This window comes from Microplitis demolitor, chromosome 6, assembly GCF_026212275.2.
Source record: "Microplitis demolitor isolate Queensland-Clemson2020A chromosome 6, iyMicDemo2.1a, whole genome shotgun sequence".
Classification (NCBI taxonomy): domain Eukaryota; kingdom Metazoa; phylum Arthropoda; class Insecta; order Hymenoptera; family Braconidae; genus Microplitis; species Microplitis demolitor.
Window position 1 is genome coordinate 8860738 of NC_068550.1, and position 27295 is coordinate 8888032.

General features: G+C 26.0%; 2 protein-coding genes across 4 annotated transcripts; both read right to left on the reverse strand.

Moving 5' to 3' along the window:
* Nucleotides 1-732: 732 nt before the first annotated feature.
* LOC103570631 (uncharacterized) lies at nucleotides 733-7612 on the reverse strand. Of its 2 annotated transcripts, XM_008548429.1 has the most exons (7): nucleotides 7494-7612; nucleotides 5442-5578; nucleotides 5229-5353; nucleotides 4971-5110; nucleotides 2140-2163; nucleotides 1707-1951; nucleotides 733-1249 (listed from the first exon to the last, which is right to left on the reverse strand). In XM_008548429.1, exons 1-7 carry the CDS (start codon nucleotides 7501-7503, stop codon nucleotides 1019-1021), a joined length of 912 nt encoding a protein of 303 aa, XP_008546651.1. In that variant the 5' UTR covers nucleotides 7504-7612; the 3' UTR covers nucleotides 733-1018. The 2 variants fall into 2 exon arrangements, with proteins under 2 accessions (XP_008546651.1, XP_008546652.1); XM_008548430.2 differs by lacking the exon at nucleotides 2140-2163 and having other exon boundaries at nucleotides 7494-7611.
* Nucleotides 7613-10221: 2609 nt separating this feature from the next.
* On the reverse strand, nucleotides 10222-26212 carry LOC103570632 (carbonic anhydrase 2). Of its 2 annotated transcripts, XM_008548431.3 has the most exons (8): nucleotides 25846-26212; nucleotides 13956-14156; nucleotides 13590-13711; nucleotides 12992-13087; nucleotides 12577-12691; nucleotides 12273-12362; nucleotides 10747-10925; nucleotides 10222-10677 (listed from the first exon to the last, which is right to left on the reverse strand). In XM_008548431.3, exons 1-8 carry the CDS (start codon nucleotides 25871-25873, stop codon nucleotides 10609-10611), a joined length of 900 nt encoding a protein of 299 aa, XP_008546653.1. In that variant the 5' UTR covers nucleotides 25874-26212; the 3' UTR covers nucleotides 10222-10608. The 2 variants fall into 2 exon arrangements, with proteins under 2 accessions (XP_008546653.1, XP_008546654.1); XM_008548432.3 differs by lacking the exon at nucleotides 12273-12362 and having other exon boundaries at nucleotides 10236-10677.
* Nucleotides 26213-27295: the final 1083 nt, after the last annotated feature.

Below are 27295 nucleotides of genomic sequence, written 5' to 3' on the forward strand. Positions count from 1 at the left end.
TGTTCTATGATTATTAGACTGGTATTGAATATTTAAACTCAATTTTAACTGAAAAATAAATTAAAATAAACAATTTTTGCAAGCAACCTTTATGACCCCGTTTATGAGACAGTTTAAAGGCGTATAGCCCTGTTGTCTCATGATAGAGGTCCCTATTTATGAGACAGCTGAAAAATAAACCAAAAGATTTTTAAATTACATTTTTATTAATATGAGATCATTTTTTATATAAAATTAGTAATTTAAATGTTTTTAAAACAGCAAATTAAAATTTTCCACAGAGTAAACAATTAATGAACACAAGATATAAAGTAACTTATTTTTTTTTTTTCCATTCTTTTCTGGAGTTTCTTTACTTTTTCCATTAACTTATTTTTTTAACTTTCCGCTAAGAAAATTTCAAATTTCCAAAAATTCGGGCAGTTATGGGTTTCGGTCTGATTTTCGAAAATCGAATTTCTAAGAGATTTTAACGTTTAGAAGTTCTAAGAAGCTATTCTGACTTATTTCAAGATGATGTCCGAGTGTACGTACTTATCATTGAAAACTTTTTTTTTAATTAAATGCAAGCTATGGGTAGGTGGTAAATTTAAAAAAAAGTTTTAATTGAATTGAACATTTTTTTTATTGATTATAATCAACACTTTAAAGATCCAAAAAAAAAAATATATATATATATATATATTATAATAATAAAGCCACAATAGTGCTCTTAGAAAACTATGCAAAATATCAGAAAAAATATTTATTAAATATATAAATATATATTTGGTTATAATTAAATAATTTAAGGCAAAGCTTCACCATTTTGTAACAAGTCTTAAATATTTTCATGTTAGTTGCCAGTGTGCGTAAGCCGAATTTTTAAACGGCTGCAGTAATTAGTTATCAATTATTAATTAATAAATAATTAATAATTAATCGGATCTATGAACGAGATTCAATTTATTTTTTATTAAACATTCAAGCAGCTTAGCTTCATTTAGACTTAGATTTATATTCTTTAAATAATTGCCGTTTACTGGCCAACGAGAATTTCGTATTCCGGAAAAGCGACCTCGGAACCGCCATATGGGATGTAGCAGACGTTGTGCGATGCTTGGACTTTTCCGATGGTGACCGTTCCCTCATGATGAACGCGACCCACAAAAAGTGGCTCGCCATCTTCAGTTTCACCCGCGGGTATTGAGTTTGAGGGGATATTTCCACCACTTGTTGGTACCCATTGTGGATTACATCCACACAAAACCTATTAATTTTTTAAAACCATTTTCATTAATTTCAAAAATAATAATTTATTTCTGATTTTATCACAGTGCCCAGATATTATACAATTTAATATAATAATTTTTTTTTTCATTTGAGTTCAAGTGAAAGAAATAAATAAATTTTCGTTGTAAAAATAAAAACAAAAAATTTAAAATGGTCAATCGAAAGTTGATTAAAAAAAATTTTGATTGGGAATTTATTTGATAAATTTTTAATTAAAAAAAAAATTTGATAATAATTTTATTACTTTCTCATTGAAAATTTTTTTTTTATTTATTGGAATCTATAAGAGATTAGATTTTATCAGATTTATTTTTGTGAATTGAAGAATTTTTAATCCACTTTCAAAATTATTTTGAAAATGTTGATTCGTTGATTTCTAAATTCTAGAGTCAATAATTAATATTTTATAAGAAAAATTATTGAAATAAAATTACCTGGTACACGGGTTTTCCGTGTTCCTGACCACCCCAAGCGACGTAACAAACTCCATGACTCGGCTTAACTTTTCCAGGGATCATCGCGCCTTCGTGACTTGCGCGTCCAATAAACAGCGGCTCGTCGTCACGGCCACCCGCAACTGCGCCCGGTGGCATTGAACTTCCGGAGGCATCGCACCAGCAAATACTTCCAGCTGTCACAAGTTCAGCAGGTGCCGATGGTCGGGCATTAACATTTGGATCTAATTTTAAACCCAGAGCATTAATTAGCAAAAATATAATGATGATACTAATTATTTAAATCAGTACTATACGGGGTGCATGCCCATTAATTTCTAAAAACAATATTAAGCAGTTAGCGGGGTCTAGTCTAGTTCACTAAACAGTCCTATATGAATAAATTTATTTATTTTAATTAATTACTACGTACGACCATAACCGCCGATACACCTTGCTGTTGACCAAAACCATTTAAAAAATAATTTATTATTATTAACAACCCAAGTATTAAATAATGCAGAGTAAATGTGAGTATTTTCGGTTAATATTTAAAAATTTTTAAACTTAATCTTCATTTCATTTTTTTTTATTTTAAATTTTACTCGCGTGTTAAGTAATTGCATAGAGAAAGGGCGAGCAAAATTGGATCACTAAGAAAATAATGGATTTGAATATGATAATTCTTTTTTTCTGACTTAAATTTGAAGTAATTAAGCCAAAATGCCCGTTGCCATTGAAAAAAAAAAAAAAATTCTCGGATCGGCAAAACAGACCATCCTAAAAAAAAATTTTTTTAATTTCTTTTTCTTTTATTTTAAAAAAATGACTATTAAAATTGTTTATGTATAATCAAAAAAATAAGATTAGAGAAAGAAAAAGATAACTACTGGAAAAAAGATAATGTAAGAGGGGAGGACAAGGAGATGTGGGCGAGGATAAGGTGTGGAAATTTGGGAAGAGCGGGCAAAAAAGGGTACACGGACTGGAGCTGTAGAGGGTGTGGGAAAGAGGAGGAAACGTTGATACACCTACTGAAATGTGAAGGAATATATAAAGGGGTGGAGAAGGAAAAAGAGCTGCTAGAAGAGTGGAGAGGGTTAGAGGATAAAAAAATAGAAGAAAAGTTGATAGCAAAATTAAAAGGAGAGTTTGATATAAAACTATGTACGGTCTTCAAGAGAATTGAAGAAATCTTGAGAGACAACTCAGTGTGCAAGCGGGATACCAAGACTGTGACGTGCAAAAAATATAAGAAGCCAAAAACAAATAAATTATAGAAGTTAAAAAGTAAGAAAGAAATAATATATATAACGAAGTAAATATTTTACCAAATGAAAATATGATTTATGTAAAAATTTGTATAAGACCTATAAGTTGTGCAAATAAAACTATTTTATTATTATTATTGTTTATGTATAATCAAAGTGAAAAGAGAGATTTGCAATACTGTTACACTGTAAATAATCGGGAGTGAATTCGAAGTGATTACGGATTTTATTAAAACCCGAATTCACTCCGTCACTTGAAGTTTCGGAGTTTTTACAAAAATTCACTCCGCATACGGAGTAAATAGGGAGTTTGTCTTTTCAGCAGAGTGATATCGGAACCAAGAAATAATTTACATAAAATTTAAATATAGCGAAGAAGCCATATACATTTTTTGTAGCCAACGATACATTGGGGGCCAGAGCTATTGTCCAAAATACATTCATTAAATGCAAAATACTCGATATACGACAAGTTGTCGAGTAGACAATTTAGTCGAAAAAAAAATATTGATGAATAAACTAAAAATATAAAACTTTAAATGTGTAACAGTACAAATTTACGAAACATAATATTGTCGAAAAAAAATTCTAAAATTTAAAACAAATCGAAATACTAATTATAGAAAATATTAGTTACAGAATAGTTAATACTTGAACTGAAATAAAAACAATCATTGTCATTGAAACATAAAATATATATAGTTCTATTATTTATATACCCAACGGTAGTTGGTAAAGCAGAATATAAATAATCTGTAAGTAATAGAACTATAAATATATACTTTATATTTCGATAACAATGGTTGTTTTTATTTATTTCAGTTCAAGTATTTACTATTCTGTAACTAATTATTTTCTACAAATTATATTTCGACTTGTTTTACATTTTAGCATTTTTTTTTCGACAATATTTTGTTTCGTAAATTTGTACTGTTACAAATTGAAGTTTTATTTTTTTTTTTCGACTAGATTATCTACTCGACAACTTCACGCATATCGAATATTTTGGATCGAACGAATGTTTTTTGGACAATGGCTCTGGCCCCCGATACATTGAGTTCACTGAAAAAATTTCTCAAACGAAATTTCAAAAAATATACAAATTTTTTTTTAGAAAAAATTTTAGGAAATTTAAAATTGTACAAAAATAGTAACAAGAAATGTAAATGATAATCAAAAAAAACTTTTTGCCAAATTTTTGGGATGGTCCCGTTTAGTCCGCCCTTCCTCTACATACATATATCTATATATATTAGCGTACATATTACTTACTATACAATCAGTGTGCCAGAAAAACTACTTAACTTAAAAAAAAAAGCTAGAATTTAAAATTACTAAGATTAAATGTAACCCTTAACGACCACGTGGGATTCAAAAAATTCAAATTTAAAAAAAATTGCTTATATACTTAGCTGTTAAATCCAATTAATCTTAAGTAACTTGACACTGTATTACCGAAATCATTACAGCAGAAATATTGTAACGTAAAAAATTAATTACAAACAAATTTTTAACTTGTAATAAGAAAAGTTTATTTGCTATTTTCGCAATAACGAATCAAAATATTTTATTTTAACTAATAAATGACTTTCTGCAATTTAGTATTTAAACTCAAGTTACTCAACTCGATTTTGTAAAAAATTTTATCCCACATAATTAATTTGTGTCAACAATTTTTTCGATTTTATAATTTTTAAAATTTGTTTTTCAACGCAAAACTACTCGAAAAAAAATGTTTATATACTAAGATTTATTTGGAAGAACAATTTCACCAATAGATTTTGCGTTAATTGACACATTATTGCTTGTTTACGTCCAATTTATTTTTTTAAAAACCTTTAATGCTGAAATTATCCTTTTATTAATTACTAAAAATATTCCTAGGCTCTATTTTAAATATTATTAATATTCACATTTACTGTATTATTAACTAATCAATTAATTAAATTATATAAGTTTCTTAAGTTTATTAATTATTCATTAAGCAACTGACCTTCAATTAGCCATTCACCATGAGCTCCCCATCCGGTGCAAACGCCAAAATGATTAATAACCGCTATTTCATGATCATTACACGTCATGAATGGTGAATGTTCTCCTTCCTTTCCGACAGTTAAAATTCCTTGGTTCCATCTGTTAATGTAAATTCATATTATATATTACATATTAAATACTCATAATTACAGATTAAATAATTTATTTAATCTAAGGAGATTAAATGATAGCTTATTAATAAAAATAAGTATAATACCTGATCCAAAAACCACGGAATTCATTGGCGTCTAAAATGCCAGGAGTTTCAGCTTCAGTGATGTCAGGTTTAGAACGGTTTTTTCTGATTACCGATTTACTGTTGCTCCACCCGCCGATAAAAACCTTTAAATTATATATTAATTATTATTAATTTGATTTATTTTCAAAGTAAGAAATTAATAATTGTCTATAAGAAAAGAGGTAGAATTACTTCAAACATGGGTTCTCCTTCAAAGGGACCAGCAGTTAATGCGATATGAGCATCGTTTGGCGCTTTTACGCGAAATTGAAGCTGCTGAGATGATACTGGATAGAATTTGTATTCCAACTTGTCTTCTGTGCTCAATGCTATGAAATGAAATTATTTGTTTTAAAACACAGTATAAATTTGGTATTTTTTTTTTTCGTTTTACGATTTACTGCTCTAGTTTAATTTCTTCTTCGTAATCATTTTAAGACGAACATAATTATCTAGAGAATTTTTTTTTATCAATTTAATTAACGACCTACGAAATTCAAAATTATGTCAGTGATATTTTATCACATTTTTAAAAATATCTTCATTTTAATTATATTTATTTTACTTAAAATTTAATGATTTACAAAATCTAATTAATAATTTTAACAAAAACAATTTACTAATTATTTATTTTTCTCATAATTTTAATTACTAATTCAATTAATAAATTCAAAAATTAAAAATTTTATTAAAATTTTCAATTATTATTTTTATTTTTTTTTCAACATTTTTGTATATGAATTCGTTATTTTGAATTGTAATTTTACCTAAAATTTAATAATTTCATTGAATCATGGACTTTTGTTTTAATAATTACATAAGTTAAATAATTTATTCTTGAAATTTAAAAAAAAAAAAATAAAATAAAATAAAATTTACTAAAACCAGATAAACCTGAATAACGTCACAGTTTAATCTAGGTCAGGACTTTATTATCCTTGAGTCATAAAAAAAATCAATAGTCAACCTATTGCATCAACAACTATCTCATCTACCTTATTAATTTAATAATCATAGTTAACTAATTAAATAAACTACGACATCAATAATCGAATAATGATAAAAAATAAAATAAATCGATAAGTAATGTGTTTTTGGCTAGGTCATCTTGTTATTAACCCATATATAAATATATACATATATAACTTATAATAAAATGTCATTGAGTCGATGATGTCATTATTATTTCTTCGTTTTACATCATTGCATTCTTCACTTACTCATCACCATTATCTTTTTTTTCTTAAAACTTGATTTTATCAAATAATTTTTCATGTTATATAGACCAGAATATATATACATAATAGACAATTAATAGATTAATATCTCAATAGTTAGATAAAAAAAAAAATTAACATAACAATGTGAAAATTAGAGTAATTTAAAAAATGATCAGTAATTTAAATTGCGCAATCAAAACTCTCGTGTATTATCACGTATACGTGTCAATGTAAATTTAATTGACAAATGTAGTTGACATATTATCACATAACTATATTGACCTAAATTTATCAAAAATTTTATTTAAATAAATAAAAATATCAAATTTCTTTATTTTTCAATTAGAAATAATTTTTTCATTGTTTTTTAATTAAGTTTTTTTTTTTATTATTGTCTTAACAATTGTCATTGTAACAGTACTAATGAGAAACGGATAAGTCTTTCCGCTAGCTTCTAATACCGACTTTTTTATACTCTTGCAATGTCGATGACCTTGCATAGCAACTAAACATACAATTATTTATAATTTATTAATTATTTACTTAAAAAACTATTCAATAATTATTATTTTTACAAATATTTATTATAAAGAATTTAAAAACTTAATAATTTAATATGTTTGCATTTCAAATGCTGTTCATACAGAAATTTTTTCAAGGTTTCAATTCTTAAGTCGGATGAATTCCTAATTCTATAAGAATGCTACTATTTTTAGACTAAATCATAAATATGTGAGAAATAAATCAAAATAATAATAAAATAATCTAGAATTTTTTATTTATTGTAAGTAAAATTTTGATAACATATTTTTTATTTTATCTCTAACCGGCTAATTTATATTACAGATATATATTGTATATAAAATTATAACAATAAACCGCACCCACAATTATTTTTAGAACTGATTCAATCTATTAATTGAATCAATAAATTAATTGGAAAACAGAAAATTCAAAATTACAAACTGAAAAATTAACAAAAATAAAATTTTTTTAAAGAAATTAAACATTAATATATACTTACAGATAGCCATGATTGCCGGCAAATAATTATAATAATTGTTTACTTATGGTAAAATTACAATACGATCGTTAAGAATGTTCGCTCGGTACTGAAAGTTTGCCAAATTGCGTTCTACTTCTAAATCTATTACTACCGCGCACTAAAAACGCGCATCAAAATTTTAAATGCGCATGCGGAGAAAATGAGTGGGATCTAGGATCTATAGCACATACGCGGGAATTTAAAAATTTATTATGTGTGACGAGTATTAATTATAAATTTAAATATGTATATGACATATGAGTATATGACTAATTAGTATAAAATTAATGTTATCATTTTTTTCCTATTTAATCTTATTATTATTATTGTTATTGTTATTATATACTTATTGATTTATTTAGCTGGTGATTATTTTAAGAAGATGATGACGGGAAATAATTTGTTAATAGATTTATATTATTAATGTGGGTGTGTTATGATTATTATGACTCATGCAATTGGCATTTTTATATAATACTCAGATTATTATTATTGTTATTATAACTTTTTTTATCAATACACGGAATGAAATTAAAATTTGTTTTAATTTCTAAAAATATTTTTAAATTGGATTTTTTTTTGTGCAATGAAAAAGTCAATTTTTTTTTTTTTAATAACTAGCAGAAATAATATGAAAAATCCAATATACGTAATGTTGATTAAAGAAAAAACTTTCTATGCAAAGGTAGATAAAATTTAAGGAAATCTTATTTATCGAATGTGCATAAAAAAATTTGAAAAAAGTAATAAAAAAGCAAAATTATTCTAAGATGGTAATGACCTCAACTGACATGTCGCTGTGAGGTCAACTAGGGTCACATTTTTTATTAGGTCACCTGTAATGTTTTCATAAAAAATTTTCAGTTTCACCAACAAACGAAAATTTCTCTTTGTTAAATTAATAATAGTTTTAAATTTCAAATTTCCAAATAATTTTTAATTTATCAGTTTTCAGATTTCAATTTTTTTATGACTAAAATAAAAACTGACTATGCAATCAAAAAGGATTCGTCAAAGTTAACATATATCGTGTGTAAAACGAACGTTTTACACTTATTTATATGTTTTTTTAACATGTGTGAGTGTTAAAAAAAGTTACACACGTATTCGTTAAAAGTAAAAATTTTCTAAAAATTCTTTTGTGATGTTCGACATTATTTTTAACATATTTTGTGTGTTGATTTGACAGTAACATATAAAAAGTGTTACTTTCGAATAAAATGATATTTTTGTGTGTTAAAAAATCAATTGATTGCGACAGTTCAAACAAGATAAATACTGTGTGTTAAATTAACACACAAAAGTGTTGAAAATTCAATACTCAGAATTTTACAACACGTTTTTTTTTACACCGACGATTTGTTTTTTTTACTGTGTAATTAAAAAAAAATAATTGTCATTTACACAACTCCGACTGTCCTGTTTAATGACTGCTCGCTTCCCAAGAGGTCCACTTTCCCCACTTTTCAAATGTCCCTCTTATTTATTGTCTGCATATATGGATTTTCTTATATTTTTTAAAATTTTAATTCTTATTTATCAATTAACGCTATAGATTGTACCTAAATTTGTATTAAATATATATTTTGTGGGAATGACAGCAGAAACTGTGATCACGCTAATAGAAATTAAATGCTCGATTCTTTCAAATCCACAGTGGCTAAATGGGTAAAATGTCAAGACTCTGAGTCGGGTTGTATTAGAAATATTCACGAGTTTAATCATTCAGAGCATGGATTCGATCCCGGCGCCGTGCGGTTAAACCAAAAGTGACTGATTTAATCTAAGATTTGAAAATCTATAATATAATAATAATTTATTCAGTGCCGTAAGATGGACTGTGGTGTTTTTAGTCGATTTAGGTTTTACTAATCGGGTTTATTTAAAGATCATATTGATTCATATCCAGGCTGCGGCCATTTTTTCTAATTATAAATTAAATTTATCTCAAGTTCGAGTTTAAATAAAAATCAGAATTATAACATTTAAAATTAAAAAAAGCTTTTAAAATTTTTCGTCAACTAATTGGTATTGAGACAGAGTCAAAATAAAATTTTCCATTACTTTCTTATTGATTAATTAAATAAAGACATGGCATACGTGATAATATTTACAATTCATTAATAAATGGTCACACCTCAATTCCTATATCAATACTAAACATTCTGATAATTAAATTACTTTGAGAGCAGACGTCAACAATTTAACACGTCTGTTTTTACATCGAAACCATAAATCAATTTTTTTATTTTGTAAATTCAAATAATTACGCAGCAAATAATAAAAATATTTAAAAATAGCTAGATCTGTAGTCTGGAAATTAATAATAATAATAATAATAAAAGCACTAAAACAAGAATAGGTGAAAGGCATTGAAACACTTGTCTGTAGTTACTTGAGTGTAGTAACCCCAGGCATCATCAATTGCCGGGCATAAACCGGTTTTGCAGGGACTTCCCATGTTTGCTAAATATTAAATCGCATTCTTATACATATATAACTTATCATTGCGTTACGATGAACTCTCTACATGTCCTTACATGTCCATCATATTTATATTTTGCATAAAATATATATTTCTTTTTAAAAACTAAATATAAATCAAAGGTCAAATAAATCATTTTTATGATAAATATTATTTATTCTAATAATCACAGTGAACATCATATCAAACCATATATTTATATATACTACGTAAAAAGCTTGCTATAAAATACTACATATATATTTATATAAGCACATTTTTAAATGTTGAATAATTTTTGTTTAAAAGCCACTTCAATATTTTGTATAAAGAAATATTATTTAATATTTTTAAATGATTAATTTATTAGATATATATTCATTACGCAACAGTAAGTTTCATCAAAAAATATTATTTTTATATGCAAATAAACTCACAACACAGTGATTAACAATCTAATCTCAAAAATACTAAATAATTCTAACTTTATATATTTTTTAAAATTAATATTAATTATTATTATGATTAACCCCCCGTGATGGTTAATGATTACAATAGGTGCATAAAAAAATTCCCAATGCTTTTTTTAAAAATCAATTAATTGATTAATTAATTAATAAGTAAAAATAATTAAAAACTTCCACATTCACGAAGCACACGATTACCAAGCGGAAGTGGTGGACGGAAGTTATTGATTACCTGTAATTAAAAAAAAAATTATTATTTGAAAATTAAATTTTTTTTTTTTTAAATAAAAATTTTTATTACCACTCCATGATTTTCATGACAAGGACATTCCTCACCACGCGGAAATTTTCTTAGATTACGGAAGATGTTTAATTGATGATGGGAGACCTCGATATATTTTTTAAATAAAACCCAAGTGACACTTTCATTACATGGCGGAGTTGTCAATGAGCCCAAGTATGTCCAGTATCCATTGTCGTCTGTTGAAAAAATTTTATACAATGGATTATTTTAAAAAAAACCTACACAGAGAAAAAAAATAATCTTTTGATGTCAATAAATTTTTAGTTTCTTGACTCGAAGAAATAATTTTTTATACGAAGAAAATTTTGAATTTCAAATTTCAAAAAAGTTTATTAATTTTAACGGATTTTACTTGAGTTAAGTTAGTGTTCCATTTAAAATCATTATTTTTAACTTTACAAACTTTTATCCCAAGCGATTAATTGATCGCAATAAAAGAAATTTTTAGCGCAAGAGTTTTCACGCTTCAAAAAAATTATTTCATCTAATATATACATGCTCAAAATAAACCTCGTTAAATGCTTAACCAGCCTCATAAACTTTTTAATTAAACGCTGATCATTTCTGATTGGTCAGATGCAATGTTTAAATTTTCTTAAAGAACTACTGCATCCCTTCTATCTTGGAATTTGACAAAAAATGGGCGTGAAATATTCCTACTCTATAATTCAAGTTATCGAAATGTTTGATAATAGGTTACAGAGGTGAACTCAACTTTACTCAAAGTTACATCCTTATTAAAAGAAACGATTTAAAACGATTAGAAACAAGATTTTAAATACTTTTTAATGCTTTTGAATATTTTTGAATTACCTTTCTTATGGACATTTAACATTGCAAATCGTTTCGGATCGTTTCTCTTAATCATCGTGCATAACTCTAAAATAAAAATGATCTAGTTTGCACATTCACCTTAAATTTAATGGCTAACGACTGTAATGTAGATCATCATCATGCGTCATCTTAAGTTTAAAACTTTATTTTTAAATGTAACTAATTTTCTTACAGCGTTGCTAAATCTACTGACAATAGATGACATCAATATTCGTGTTATTTATTTTGATTCCGTATATTTGGCAACGTTGAGGATAAAATTTCACTGTTTAGTTTGGTCGTGCTCACGTGGAATCACCGCGATTCCACTTTCATTTGAAATTTAGTAGTTAATATATAATTAATATGAATAATTATAATTTTAAAAACTGTTTTAATATATGCTAAATAGATCAAAGAAGAAATAGCTAAATTGTTGAAAGCTAAAAGACTAAATAAAACATTGATTTTTTCAATGACAAATTATCAGAATATTTACGACTGCATGACGATGACTTTAGAAAATTAACGGCGTTTTAATTTTGAGCATTCATTATACAAAATATCGTAGACAACTAGTGACATCTAAGATACTATTTTTTCTTAATGCTGTAATTCAATAATTTTACTAATTAATTTATTAATTAATTGATAAATTGTTTGTTAGTGTAAGCCGTATAATGAATAATTATTAGTGTACCACCACCAACCTTGAAAGCCACATTTATTATCCTGTCGCATGATTTTGTCTGCCCATCTCATGCACGGATTAACGCATCTACCCGCACGTCCACCGCGAACTATTGTTAATATTTATGTTAATGGTTAATTATTATTTATTAATTTTAATAAAATAACAATTTAATTGCCGGAATTCGAACTTTAAACAAAGTAAATTTAAACAACTCTGAGGTTCGCGGTTCGAATCCCGGTCGTGGTATTTACATTTTTTTTTTTTTTAATTGTAGGCAATGTTAATTATAAAGCGATTGTTATGTAAATAAAAATAATTACCAGGAAGAAGTTTACTGGGATCGATAGGTTCGATAACGTCAACAACTTCATCTTTGTGCGAAACATATGGCAGCATTCGAGCTATTTTGTCCATTTCTTCATGAGTTTTTCCAACCTGATAAAATATATTTTTTTTTTTTTTTTTATTAAATTAACTGTGTAGATATTCATGTTGTATTTATGTTTATGCAATAGGTCAAACTCTAAAGTTAAATTCTTTGTATAAATACATTTACATAATTTATGTCATATCGATACTTTAAATTATCAATTATCTAATAACGTAATCATTTTTCTTTTTATTATTCAATTTTATATTTCCTTATGTAATTTTTAGAATTTTTTTTTTCATTACGTCGCACAAGTTTACATTATTTATGATCAATTTTTTTTTTTTTTTTTTTTTTTTACTGACCTTGAGAAAAACTCCAAGTACTGCCAAACCATCAGGTGCTTTAGCAGCGTCATTGAATGTACGATACTTAGTAGTATTCCAATGTACCAAATGTAACTAAAAAAAAAAAAAAACAATAATTTTTTAATTGGCAAAAAAAAAAAATTACTAAATTATCTACAATTGTTGCGTTGTTGTTGCGTACTCGCCCATTGGTAATCTACTCGATAATAGATATCATAATTGTCATAGCTAGTAATTAATCTTTATTTTTTTTTTTAACTCGGCTCTATTTAAAAAAAAACTTAAAATTCTGTGGACTTAATTCTTATTCTGTTTTTAAATATTCAAGTAGCAAATATTAAACGCAAAAAAATAAAATAAAATAAAATAAACAATAAACGTGACTAGTTGAATAAAATATGACCGCGATTCTAAACCGGGTCGACGTGTAATGAGTTTCAATAAATCTACATCTGAAGACCATAGAAATGATTTACATTTTTATTTTATTTAACAAAAAAAAAAAAATAAAATAAAGTATTTAATGAGTAGTTTCTAATGCTGTAATTAATGTGAAAGGATAGTAAATTAATTTGAATGAAAATAATTAGTTTACCTCGCCAGCAAATGCTTGACCGTCTACTGTATGTTCGGATCCTCGGGAATCACTACATCCCCAATGACAATGATACTGTTCTAATTTATAAACATCATCCATTAGTGGTCCTCCACTTAAAACTAAAAGAAAAAAAATTATTTTTGAATTTTCGTGCTCGGTTGAATTTGACCAAAACATCAAAACTTTGATGAATTAATTTGTTTTTTTGTTGTGGTCTTCAATATTAAAATTCAAAATTATAGTAATTGGGAAAATAATTAATGTTAATGAGAATATTTATAAGTGATCTGAATCATAGCGAGTAGGCCATAAAATAAAAATAAATTATAAAATTGGTTAAAATAAATTAAATGATAGACGTACAAGTTCCATCACCGTCGCAATCAACTCTCCAACAATAACCGGGATTAACAAGTTTTTTTGAAGCAGTTGACGGATATTTCCAACGCAGCGGTTTACTGCTAAGTGCCTCGTGATCAGATTCTGCACGATCCGTTTCGATGTTCACCGGACTCTGCCTTGAACCTGCGGCCATTGGGAATTTTTCCACCCATGTACTGGGACCTTTATCAACAAAATTAAAAATAAAATAATTTATTTTATAAAATATTTAATGTTAAATAATTTTAAGACCAATAAAGTTATAAAAAATTTGGGTTTAATTTACAATGACCTCTTTGGCAGAGACTTTATTTATTTTAATGCAAACTTTTATTTATTGCTGACAATATTTGTGGCTTTGTTTATGAGGTTTAATAAAAAATTATTCAAATAGTTACTTTGACAGACATTAAACAAACAAATGTTGATATAAAATAAACAAAATAAGTATTACAGTAAATAAGAATTTTAGTCTTACTTATATCTCGACTTAATTGAATATTTTATATAATTAACTTGAGAAATCAATAATGTCAATTACAATATATTCAGAATAAAACAATAATGGTTTTTATAATCAAAGATTTGTATTTTTTATTATAAAATCAAGTGTTTTAATTAATGCAACTGCGCGTCAGTGATTGAGAAAATATTAAGAAGGAATATAATTAAAGGAAAATAAACACTCTTAGATTTATTTTAAAAGTATCAAATTTGAATAAACAATTATTTTATAAATTACGTTATATAAATAGATTGAAAGTTTTATAAATGACAGACCGGACATTAAATCTTATGAGTTTAATGTATATTTAGTAACTTTCAACAACGGGAACTAAAAATGTCTGATATATTAGTATAGATTAATAAATAAGTAATAAAATTAATTGTTATCGAGTTGATTATGAGCTCAGTGTTTTTATTTTTATAATAATTCATTATTATATGGATTTACTTAAACATTGCGAACAAATTAAATTTGATTTAAGATTTATCCATTCGCCGTTTATTTGTTTGAATTTTTAAAAGGAAATTGAAAAAATGAAATATTTGTCCCAAATAAATCAATTCATTCGTGGCTTTTTTAAAAATATTTTTTAATGACAAATAAATATATTTGGTACAACTAAATATGACAGTTGATTCAAATAATTTTATAATTTGACTGAAATATATCATTTATTTGTGGTGAATAAATGATATATTTGTGGTAAAGATTAAAATCTGTGATGAATAATGGAAAATTTGGAGATATTTAACATATATTTGAAGCACATGGCCCAAACTAATATTTATTTGCAGCAATTGGAACATTTCTTTACCACAAATAAATCACTTATTTTACGCAATTAAATTGCTCAATTATATTATATCTTTCTCACAATTAAATATTTATTTAACCATATCCAAATATACGATATCTTTGGCTTAAATAAATCTTAGTCGGTTCAAATAAATGTTTTTTCAGTATACAGAAACTTTTTAAAATCTTAAATATATTTAGTGTCTATTTTTTAAGTTAAATTGTATATGTATTATATATGCGTGTGAATGTATTAGACATCAGACAAATTTAAAATTATAAATAAATAGGGTAAATAATTAAAAAAATAATATTTATAAAAAATGCAGTCATTAATTTCAAATTTTTTAAATGCACATTTTTTCAAATTTTATTTTATTATTTATTTACTCTATTAAATATAAAAAACAAATAATTGCCATTTACACAGCTCCGACAGTCCTGTATGTTCGTCTAAGATTTTCAAATCTCTAATTTAATAATAATTTATTCAGTTCCATAAGAATTAGGTTTACTTAAAGATCCCTGGTTCGAATTTATGCTGCAGATATTTTTTATAATTTAAAATTAAATTTACAGAAAAAAAGAAAATAACTACCTGTGATATTTAATATAAAATTAGATTTCGAGTTCAAATTTAAATAAAAAATAAAAATTTTTTTGTCTTCATTTGAAAAAAAAAAAAAAAAAGAAAAAAAAATTAATCCTCATTTTAGAAATTGACTAAAAATTAATTATCAAGGAATCTTTTATATTTATTAATATATAATCAATTATTTCTTTTAAATTATTTATACATTTATAAGAAACGTGTTTACAATGAGTTAAAAAGATAATGGATAGCTTATTAAATTTATTAGTATTGAAAAAAAAAAAAAAAAAAAAAAAAAAAAAAAAAAACAATTGTAAATGACAATCATGTGCAACAGTTTACTCCCCAGTAGTAATAATAAGTAATGTAATTTTCTCATCTGACAAATTACCACACATCGTTCCAATCAAGGTCACTCGTGACAATGAGTCACTTCAGTGTCTACGACCGTGATATTATTTAAATAATTAATACTCCAATTTCTTGTCAACTATTTTTTATTTCCAATAATTTATTTACGGATGCAAGTAGCGGAATACTGAAAATTTTTATTGTTCATGAGAAAAAAAAAAAAAAAAGAAACTGATCAAGGTAAAATAGAAGGACAAGTGATACATTGACATTGAATTAAACAATACATATTTACAATATTCGACAGTCGTCTTGATTATTTCCGTTTTATAAATTTATGTTAGAAAAAATATATGTTTAATTCTTTGATTGAAAGATAAATAAATAAAAAACTATAAAGATTGTAATAAAATAATTGAGAAAGGGCGGGCAAAATGGGGCCGCTAAGAAAGTAATGGATATTTGTACATTTGAATAGGGTCAATTTTTTTTTTTTTACTTCCATTAGAAGTAATTACACCAAATCACCAGTTGCCATTGAAAAAATTTTTTTTTTCTGGACGAGCAAAACGGACCACCCCAAAAAAAAGTATTCTCTAAAAATGAATTAGTGAAATTTTCGCGAATCAGTGGATACTCACTATTTCTACAGCTATAAGTATACCACTAATTTAACCAATGGTATAATTATAGCTGGTTCCCAGTGAATATTCACTAATTTGAAACAATTTCACTGATTCATTTTTAGAGAGTAAAAAAACTTATTTTTTTTTATATTAAAAAAAAAAATGAATTTACGAATATTGTTCATGTCTGATCTAAGTAAAAAAAAAAATCGGTCTGTCGGTTGACCCTGCGGGCCGGCCCCAAAACTTCCCGCTGTTTTCGACCTCAAAGAGCTCGAAAACATTAGTGTAGATATATTTTCGAGCTCTTCGAGCTCGAAAATGCTATCACATGCAATTGTTTTTTTATGATCTTTTCAAGCTCTAACAAGTTACCTGTTATGCTGAAGTTTGAAAATTTAAGAATCGAAAATCATCAATGAAGCGGTTTTTAAAATTTAGTTCCTGATTTTGTTCAGTAAAATAAGTGTATTGAGGCAGAAATCAATGTCGGGGATCAAAATCAAGATTTAAATAAATTTTGACTCATGTAAGAAACAATAAAATATGAAATATCCGATAAAAATATTAAAAACTACGTTTTATCGATTTTTTTGTTGATAATATGATTTAAACTAAAAACCAAGTTCGATGACATTATATGATCGAAAAAAACCATAAAAAAGATGAGTTGGTATGATATCAGGCACATTTTAGTACGTTATATTATGATTTATCCGAAAAAAATAACACAAAATGTTATTTTTTTAACTTTTCAACGCCGATATCTTTTGAACTAATCAATCGATTTTGATAATTGACATGGCAATCGGCGCGTTTTATTGAATTCTAGAGCTGATTAAAATTTGAAATCGATCGCGTCAGTCGTTTTGAAAATATTTAGAAAAAACCGTTTTTCACCATTTCTTTCTCCCGCGATAACTCTCGAAGGAATTATCCAATTTTGATGTTTGAGGTGGCAATCGACGCTTTTTATTGAGTACTAGAGCTGATTAGATTTTGAAGTCGATCGTATACGTCGTTTTTGAGAAATCAATAAAAAAGTAAAAAAAAAAAGTTCTTTTTTTTTTCGTAATTCGCAAATATTTTCGAGTCTATTCGATCAAATAATCTGAAATTTTCAGGAAAGTTGATGGCCAACAAGCTCTTTCGATTGCCACCTCAACCATCCAAATCGATTCATTAGTTCAAAAGTTACGAAGAGTTTACATACATACACACACACACACACACACACACTCGGACATCATTCTGAAAATAGTCAGAATAGCTTCCTAGGACCTCAAAACGTCGAGATCTGATGAAAACTCGATTTTCGAAAATCGGGGTGAAAACAATAACTTCCCGAAATTTTTGAAAATCGTCGATTTTCTTAGCGGGAAGTTAAAAAAATCTGAATATCGGTTGGTCCTACACAGAAAAAAAAAAATCTTGACTCGAGAAAATTTTTCTTCAACCAAGAAATTTTTCAGCGGGTGGAATGAAAACCGGAAATTTCTTGAACGAAGTGAAATAATTTCTTGAATTTTAAATCATGAATTAAGAAAAAAAGTTCTTAAGCCAATACATATTTCATACTTGGTCCAATAATAGAATTACTTGTTTTAAAAACTTGCTTTTCTTATTGTAATAAATATTTTTCTTAACCTAAGTATGTTACTTACTTAAACCAAGAAATAAAAATATTTAGTTCAAGCAAGTTATACACTTAATTAGAGAACTATGATGTTTTGAAACAATAAACGGTACGAACTCGAACTAAAAATAAAGGGAGTTGGTTTAAAAAATTTAAACTCTTGGTTTGAGTATAGTGTACTTTCTTTGACCAATCACACGAAAAATCTCAAACCAAGATTACTAGAGTCTCAAGCCAAGAAAGTTTCTCTTGGATTCACTCGTAGGTGCTCCCTCCTTCGCACCCCAAGGAATGAATACTCCCCACTCTCTCTCTTTCTCACACTAGCACAGCAAATGGATTTTGAGTCCACATTTTTATTTTAAATAAATTAAAAATTAAATAGCTAAATTATATTATTATAATAAATTAATTAATTAATGTAATTAAACAATATCGAATAATTTCTCAATTTTTTTTTTTAAACTTTTTCATTTTAATATTGAAATTCATTTATGAACGATTCATACGATCCGTTCAGTATTTCGGTAAAATGTCGGAACTAACATTTCTCTAAATTATTGGCGATAATATTTGTAATATTAATTCTGTGTTTAGGATTTAAAAATGTGACTGACCATAAGGCCAGTGTGGCTCAGTATATGTGGGCAAAGTCAACGTAACCTGTCAAAGGCTGAGATGGCTTAGTTGGTAAAGCTCTCGCGTGACGCCGAATCGATCTGGGTTCGATTCCGTCGTGAAGCGATAATTGTTTTTTCTCAATTTGGTTTAAGTGTTTAACTCATTGCGAAACTTGCCTATCCCTTATAAATGCTTTTGATAAAGTATTTATTTGCTTCACGGCATTGTTTGTAATATTTAAACAAAAAAAAATTGTTCAATAAAAAAATAAAAAAAAAAAAATAAAATTTTTTTAGCTCGATAAATTTATTTGCTCAATTAAAGAAATTAATTTCTTAGCTGAAAAAATTTTTTTTTGTTTGCGACAAAAAAAAATTTCTTGGCCCAAGAAAGTTTGTCCTTGGTTTAAAAATTTTTTTTTTGTTGGTACAAAAACTTTCTTCTTTTAGTTCAAGACATTGTACCTTGACTCGATAAGGTAACAGTCTTTGGATAAGAAAAAAATGTCTCGAGTTAAAATCAAACTTTCTTGGCCCAAGAAAGTTTGTTCTTGGTTTAAAACATTATTTTTCGTGGCTTAAAAACTTTTTCGTTTTAGCTCAAGATATATTTTTTTGACTCAAAAACGTAACAATCTTTAGCCAAGAAAAAAATTTGTTGAATTGAAAAAAAAATCTTCTTGAACTAAAAAAAAAATTTTTGGGACCAAGAAAGTTTTTTCTTGGTTTAAGGAATTTATGTTTCAGACTAAGAAAATTATGTCTTCCGCGAAGGAAATAATTTCTTGATCCAAATAATTTTTTACTCCAGTAAAGTAAGAAATTTCGGTTTGGTTCAAGAAAAAAATTTCGAAGACATTTTATTTCTTGGTTTAAGATTTCCTTTTTTTCTGTGTACAGACCAACCCCAAAACGTTCCGTTGTTTTCGTGCCTTTTGGACTAACAAACCAAAAAGCAAAAGCAACAAAACATTGTTATCAATGCATTTTCGAACTCGTCGAGCACGAAAATACTTTTGAATGCCACTATTTTCTTACACGCAGAGAATTTTTGAGTAAAAATTACCCATACAATTTGGTACTGTAAAGACATGTAGCCAGTAACTAAATTTTGACTATGTTGTTATTAGAAATTTCACTTCATTTATATGCTATCGAATAGTATATTTTACAATGTGCATGGGAAAAATTTAGATATTTACCACATATCCTCACAGTATCAAAATTTTTGAGGAATTTCAACTAAAAATTTCTCTGCAAGTATGAGCTTTTCAAATTCATATGAAACACATTATAGTATCTTATATCATGATTTATCCGGGGAAAATGACAAAATATGTTATTTTTTCAATTCTTCGTCGTTGATATCTTTAAAACTAATTGACGGATTTCAATGCTCAACGTAGCAATTAGCGCGTTTTATTGAGTTTTCGAGCTAATTAAATTTTGGACATGATTAGTGCAGTCGTTTTAAATATATTCGCGGAAAACCTTTTTTTACCATTTCTTTCTCCGACGATATTTCTTGAACGAATGAACCGATTTTGATGGTTGCACAGTAAAAAATATTGTGTATCTGTGTTAAAAACGGTCTGTGTTGAATTTTTTGTGTTGATTATTTTGTGTCAAATCAACACAATTCTCTGTGTTCCTTTAAAATTTTTAATCGATTTACTATTTAACACTTTAAAGTGTTACCTAGTATAAAAATCGATATTATTAATATTCATTATGTGTTCTTTTAAAATAAACCCAAAAAAAGTGTTGAAGCGACAGTTGAATTGTGTTAAAAAAAAATGTCTTCCTTCTCTTCACGCGGGAATCGTCATTAAGCATTAGTTCTGCTTGGTTAGTTATTATTTTTGTGACATTGATTTTATTTATTTTCAATTGGTCACAAAAAAATTAAGTTGATAAAGTTTATGATTTGTATAGTTTAAAAAAAAAATAATTTAAAAATTGAATCTGTTACTTTCTTGGTTTTCTACATGCGCATAATTTTATTTTAATTTTTTTTTTTTGTAATTGATTTGTTGATAAAAAAATTCGAAAATTGTTAACTGTCTGCTAACTTTAGGATCGTGTATACTATCTCAAAATAGTTCAATGTTAAATAATAATTGTTGACACTTTTGATAACCTAAAAATAATTCATGGTACAAAAATAAAATGTACAAGTTAACATTTTTTTTTGTGTCACCAATAAAATTTAAAAAGTGTTGAAGTTACTTCTCATATTACTCGAATTTTGTGTAAAAATTTTAACAGTAATTTTGTGTTAAAATTCAACTCAAATAGTCTGTGTTGAAAAATAACATAAATATTGTGTGGACCGTTTCTAACACACAGATTGTTTTGATTTTAACACAATATTTTCTACTGCGTGAGATAGCATTCGAGGCGGCTTATAAAGTTTTAGAGCTGATTAGATTTTGGAATGAATCCATCGAGCACATTACAAGTTATCCAAAAAAAATATTTTTTAAAAAATTTTATTTTTGGAATATCTCCGAACGCACTCTACTGATCAAGCTCAAATTGTTATAGCTTGTAGAAATTAACAAGTCGCATCGGTTTATCCGTTCAAGAGTTACAGATATTTACATACATACACTCGGACATCATCTTGAAATTAGTCAGAATAGTTTCCTAGGACCTCAAAACGACAAGATCTGTTAGAAATTCGATTTTCAAAAATCGAACCGAAACCAATAACTTCCCGAATTTTTGAAAATTTTAAATTTTCTTAGCGGGAAGTTAAAAATATTTTGAAAATAAATTTGGGAAAAGTCAAAATTGTACAAAAATTACGATGAAAGTCGTAAATACTGATTAAAATCAATTTTGGAAAAAAAAATTTTTACCAAATTTATGGGGTGGTGCGTTTAACCCGCCTGGTCTCGTGCCGCCCGTCTTTCTTCTACGTATAAATAAAAAATTAATGAGAGTAGATAATAAAGAAAATATACTTGTATATTATTTATAACGTTATAAATTACGTCACTTATACTTTGTATAGATCGTAATGTACATACAATGTACATTACCCTAAATGACCCTAATAAAGTCCACCGCTTTTCTTTTTTTCTGGTCCCCTGTGTTTAATATCCTGATTATCCCTTTTTATATAACTATTTTCATATTTATTCAGTTATTATTCTTATACATATAAACATATTAGTTTTTTTTCTTTTTTTGTCATGTCTTGTTTATTATTATGTACTCAATAATAATTTGATGCTCAGAATCAATAAATGGGTATAATGTCTTCTCTATTGTATTACGAGTTTATTAAATATTTAATAACATTATGCCTATAACTCAAATTAATTATTTATTGCATACTTTTTATCGTCTTAATGTCTTTGATTTATTTTTTGTTTTAAAAAAAATGTTGTAAATTATGTAGTAAGAACAATTTTATTACGTCGAAAAATTATTTTTATTAACGAGGTTTGAATTTGACGGATGTATGATGGGTGTTTAATTTTTTGTATAGCGTATAAATTATTGAAAATTTATTTTATGACTTAGAGAATAATTTAAAAGTGTATTAAAGTCTATGGTCAGTTTAATTTTGCAAGCAATAGTCAAGTAGTTTTCAAATCAATTACTTTGACTAAAATCCGCATTTTCTAAAAAAATTTCTTTTTGGAAAAATTTAAAAAAATGAGAGCCAAATATCGTTCGGTATACGGTATATAAATAGACACGATAGGCTCGCGCTGTACATCCTCACGCATATATACATGTTTTTTAGCGTACACTTGGCGCGAAAAACTACCATGTCTCCTGATAATTTCAAAAATAAAGATGGTTGAAATATTTTTTTAATTACAATCGGAAAAATTTTCAAACTTTTGTATAGCCCTTAAATTATTGAATTTATGTAAAAATTTATGGGAACCTTTCGAAAACGACTGTTCCGATTTGTTTAAAATTGAAACGGTCCATGAATCTTCATAAATACTTTCAGTAACCCACGTAATTTTACCAATTTAAAAAATAATATTATTCTGTACAAAGGTGAGTATATTGCCAGTAAATATTGTAACATTTTTTTGCAAACATAAATAAATGTATGAATCATATTAAATACAAGCTCACACGTGCTTTTGATAAAAATAATAATTATTTTTAGAGATAAGGATGTTGATAATAAAATAATAGCAATAAGCATTATACGCGATAAAATATTTTATTATTGCATCGTGAAAATTGTTTATAACTCTGTCACCTTGCTTAATATTAACCGGTAATAATTCTTTATTTATTTATTTCTTTTGTCATTTTTTCTTTTCATTGCACTTATCATTATTTATACAATGTTTATATTTAATGCAATTTATTTGTGAGGTCGATTTCACATTTTTTATTATAATTATTATTATTAATTATTATTAAGAGAATAAAGTAAATTTTGTTCCAGTCATGTCTCTATATGATAGAATCAGTTAATGTTATTAAATTTGGTATCGCTATAAAGATCATGACTGGAATTTGTGTCTTTTCATGGTTTTAACTCTTTTGTCTGCCAAATATCGAGATAAGTCAACTTGTCTAATCATTCGAATAACATTTAAATTACGCGGGAAAATACAATCGTATTTATTTTCTTTGGTAATGATACTAGAGCTGTTACGTAGTGACTGCAGGTTGCTTGTTATTATTATTATTATTATTATTATTATTATTATTATTATTATTATTATTTATTTTTTTTTCAATTAATGCCCGACATTTATTTAAAATTTTTTTTTTAATTTTAAATAAATTTAAAAAAATGTGACATTGAAAAAAAAAAAATTTTTAAAAACAACTGATAAGTCATGTAAATAAATATTAATATGCATATGTATATATAAACATATATATATATACATTTTTTTTTATTGGATTTAATTTTCTTACTATCAGGGGGCAACTAATAAAGTGATGACGTCAAATGCTTATATTATTTAATTGTCATTCAATTATTATTATTATACAGGTGATGATAATTTTTTAAGACTGCGCAATGATTTAAATTCAAAGCTCTAATATGTTTTTTAATTGTAAATAATGATAATGCTAATATAATGTTTAAACAAATTTTTACTGGATGTAAAAAATAAATCTAAAGAAGGTTGAGAAAGTAAACAATGAAAACAATTGATTTATAAATTATAATTAATGATAATTGAACGGTTAACGATAAATGATGTACGAAAACACAAAATGCGGTGCACGAACAATACTTGAATGCTTGAAACAATTGAATCGTATGACTTGTTAGTATAAATTATTCATTATTGTACTCCTCTATACCATTTTAAATATCAAAAGCTTTTTAAAACGATTCGACCTTTTTTTATTATTTACTTCCGTTTGTATTTAAAAATTTATTTTTGTTTTTTATTTTAATTCTCGAGTAATTTTTACTCAAAAAAATTTTATTTGAATTCAAATTATTATTCTTTAATAAGCAATCTTAATAATTAAAATTTTCGAATTGACATATTGATTAAAGTTTATAAAAATTTTCGTATCAAAATGATCAAAATTTGTAATATCGATTTAAAAAAAAAGTCAATGTCTCGAAATAAACAGTCTATAAATCGATTTTTAACTTTAATCGATATCTCATATTTTTATAAAATCATTGTATATGTACATATATATTTTTTTAAAATCGAATCTACCGGTTTTTAATGATTTAATATTTCAAAATTATAAAATTCTCCACAAGTCCGTTTTTCTCTTCAAAAAATCAAAGCCAGCTTTCAACTCAAAATATTATATTTCACCTACTTAACGAACGCGGTAAATTTTATTTTCTAACAAAAAAGTAGAACTTGTCATTTTTTTAAAAAAATAAGTGCATCGACCGACCTCAAAAGAGAAAAGTATTGATTTCCATTCACATCATGGATTCAACCAAGTCTCCTCATATACCTATGATAAAATAATGCTGCTCCGCTTGGTACCAACATGTCTTCGTGCTTAGAAAATTTTAAAATCTAAACTGCAAAACAATTCTCACAATCGTCTTCTAATAAATACCTCGCTAACTTACTATCTCGCTACCGATTTAATTCCTTTCCTTCTGTAGCCGAAACTTATTGCGAACGCTATCTTCATATTTATGCAAATTATTCACTTCTTATTATTTGTTTATCTGGTTTTTTTTTTTTCGCTCTTCTTATTTTTTATTTTGATGTCTGTGCTATTTACATCCATTAAAATTTTTACAAAGGTCATTGACTCCAAATGAACGGAAAAATAGCAATAATAATATTATTATTATTATAATTATTATTATTCTTATTATCGTAGACAAAGAAGATCATATTTCTTTTCGTTTATATATATATATATATATATATATATATATATATATATATATATATGGATATAATTCGTGAGCTCATTCAACCGTCTTGAAATCGATACTTAACGATTTAATCATAAAATATTAAATATTACATTATATTTTTACGATATATCATTACATGTTGCACTCATATACTTGGAAGAAAAAAAAATTTATATGTATATATAAATGTATATACATAAATATTATTGTTTGAGTATTTAATTTTAAGAAATGCCGCGTAAAATATTTAAAAAAAAGTATATGAAACAATAAAAATATTTTACCCACTTTTTATTAGAGTTAATTAGGCAATAAAACTAACGTTCCATTTTCTATACCATATCCAATTTAAAAAAATTAAGAACAATAAACAAATAAGTAAAACATACCATTGCGATAATAATCCCATCTGTCCATCGCGGGGGGGTTCTATCGGAAATTCAGATCCGCGAAATTAAGATCCGAGTATAATCTGCTCCCGGTCGTCTTGCCTGCTTATTCAAACTTGTTTTCAACAAAAAAACAACCCGCCCTTTTTTTAAATCTTCAAATCACTCTTTTAAGATTCACTTCGTTTTCTGTTTACAAAATATTTAATTTCCCAAAAAACTCAATATTTACTGTTATTTATTTTTAAACTTACTAAAATTTGTCGAAAAAAAATTTCTTTTTTTTTTATATATTTATATATTTACATATATATATATGTACATATATAGGTGTTGTGAGTTTGAAAGCTGGGACAGAAATGTTGAACCGGCCGGTCCCCAACAGACTTTATAAATCGCGTCATCACGTGACTATAGTGACGTGTCGTGTGTAAATGTACTTGTTTGTATTACATATATATATATATATATATATATATATATATATATATACATATTTATATATGCATATATATGTGTGTGTAATGTAGCTAAGTCTATGTAATACGAATATAAGTTTAAATAACCACTTATTCCCTCCTTTTTTTTTTAAACCACGTGATAATAGTGATAGTAATGTATATAAATATATACACAAATACTATGTTATATATATGGTATATCATTCATGATTGTATTTAGTGCAGTAGCTAAACATTTATCGCGGTTCAAATAATAAAAATAAATAAATTTGAGATTAGGATAAAAAAAAATTTCAAGGACATATATATACATATATATAAATATATATTTTTTTTTTTCTAGATTTATGTTCTAGTCTTACTAATTGTTATTATGACTTTTGTTCTATTTAAATAATATGAAATTTTTTTGAATAAAAACTTGTTTTTTTTTTATTTAGTTTGATTGTTGATAAAAGAAACGCACGTGAGCTGAATTATAAGATATTAAATTGCTGATTACATTTAATTTTTTGATAAAATATGTCAGCGTATGACATCTGTCTTTTATGTTTTATTTATGTGGTGATAAGAAAAATGTTTTTCATTCACAGTTTATTATTTAAGGAGAATAGATAAACAATTAGTGCATCTATATATGTATGTATATATATATGAAGTAGAGAAGTAAAGGAAGATATTTTATTTGGAGAAAAAAAATATTTACTTTTAATTTGTATTTGATGAATTGGTAAATAATAATAGAAAAATTATTTATAGTTGGTTTTTTTTTAAAGACGGTTGTTCTACTGATTTAACTTAAGACGCAATTTAATTATGGCATGATTCATTGGACGTATTTAGACTCCATGAAGGTTGAAAATTGCATTCCTAGTCTCCAGTCTAAATTTGAATTTTAATTATTTATTTATTTGTTAATTTGGTATACTATTTTTTTTTATAGCTTCGATCTGCAATTTACAAAAATTGACTTTTAATTTTTTCTTCTA

Excerpts from the sequence above, each read along its gene's own strand:
- LOC103570631 (XM_008548429.1), bottom strand. Across the intron at positions 1,952-2,139 it reads GTGTATCGGCGGTTATGGTC|ATCCAAATGTTAATGCCCGA; the intron begins GTACGTAGTAAT and ends GTTTAAAATTAG. Across the intron at positions 1,250-1,706 it reads ACGGAAAACCCGTGTACCAG|GTTTTGTGTGGATGTAATCC; the intron begins GTAATTTTATTT and ends AAAAATTAATAG.
- LOC103570632 (XM_008548431.3), bottom strand. The coding sequence starts at position 25,873 with ATGGACAGATGGGATTATTATCGCAATG. Across the intron at positions 13,088-13,589 it reads GTCAAGCATTTGCTGGCGAG|TTACATTTGGTACATTGGAA; the intron begins GTAAACTAATTA and ends TTTTTTTTTTAG. Across the intron at positions 10,678-10,746 it reads GTCATGAAAATCATGGAGTG|GTAATCAATAACTTCCGTCC; the intron begins GTAATAAAAATT and ends TTTTAATTACAG.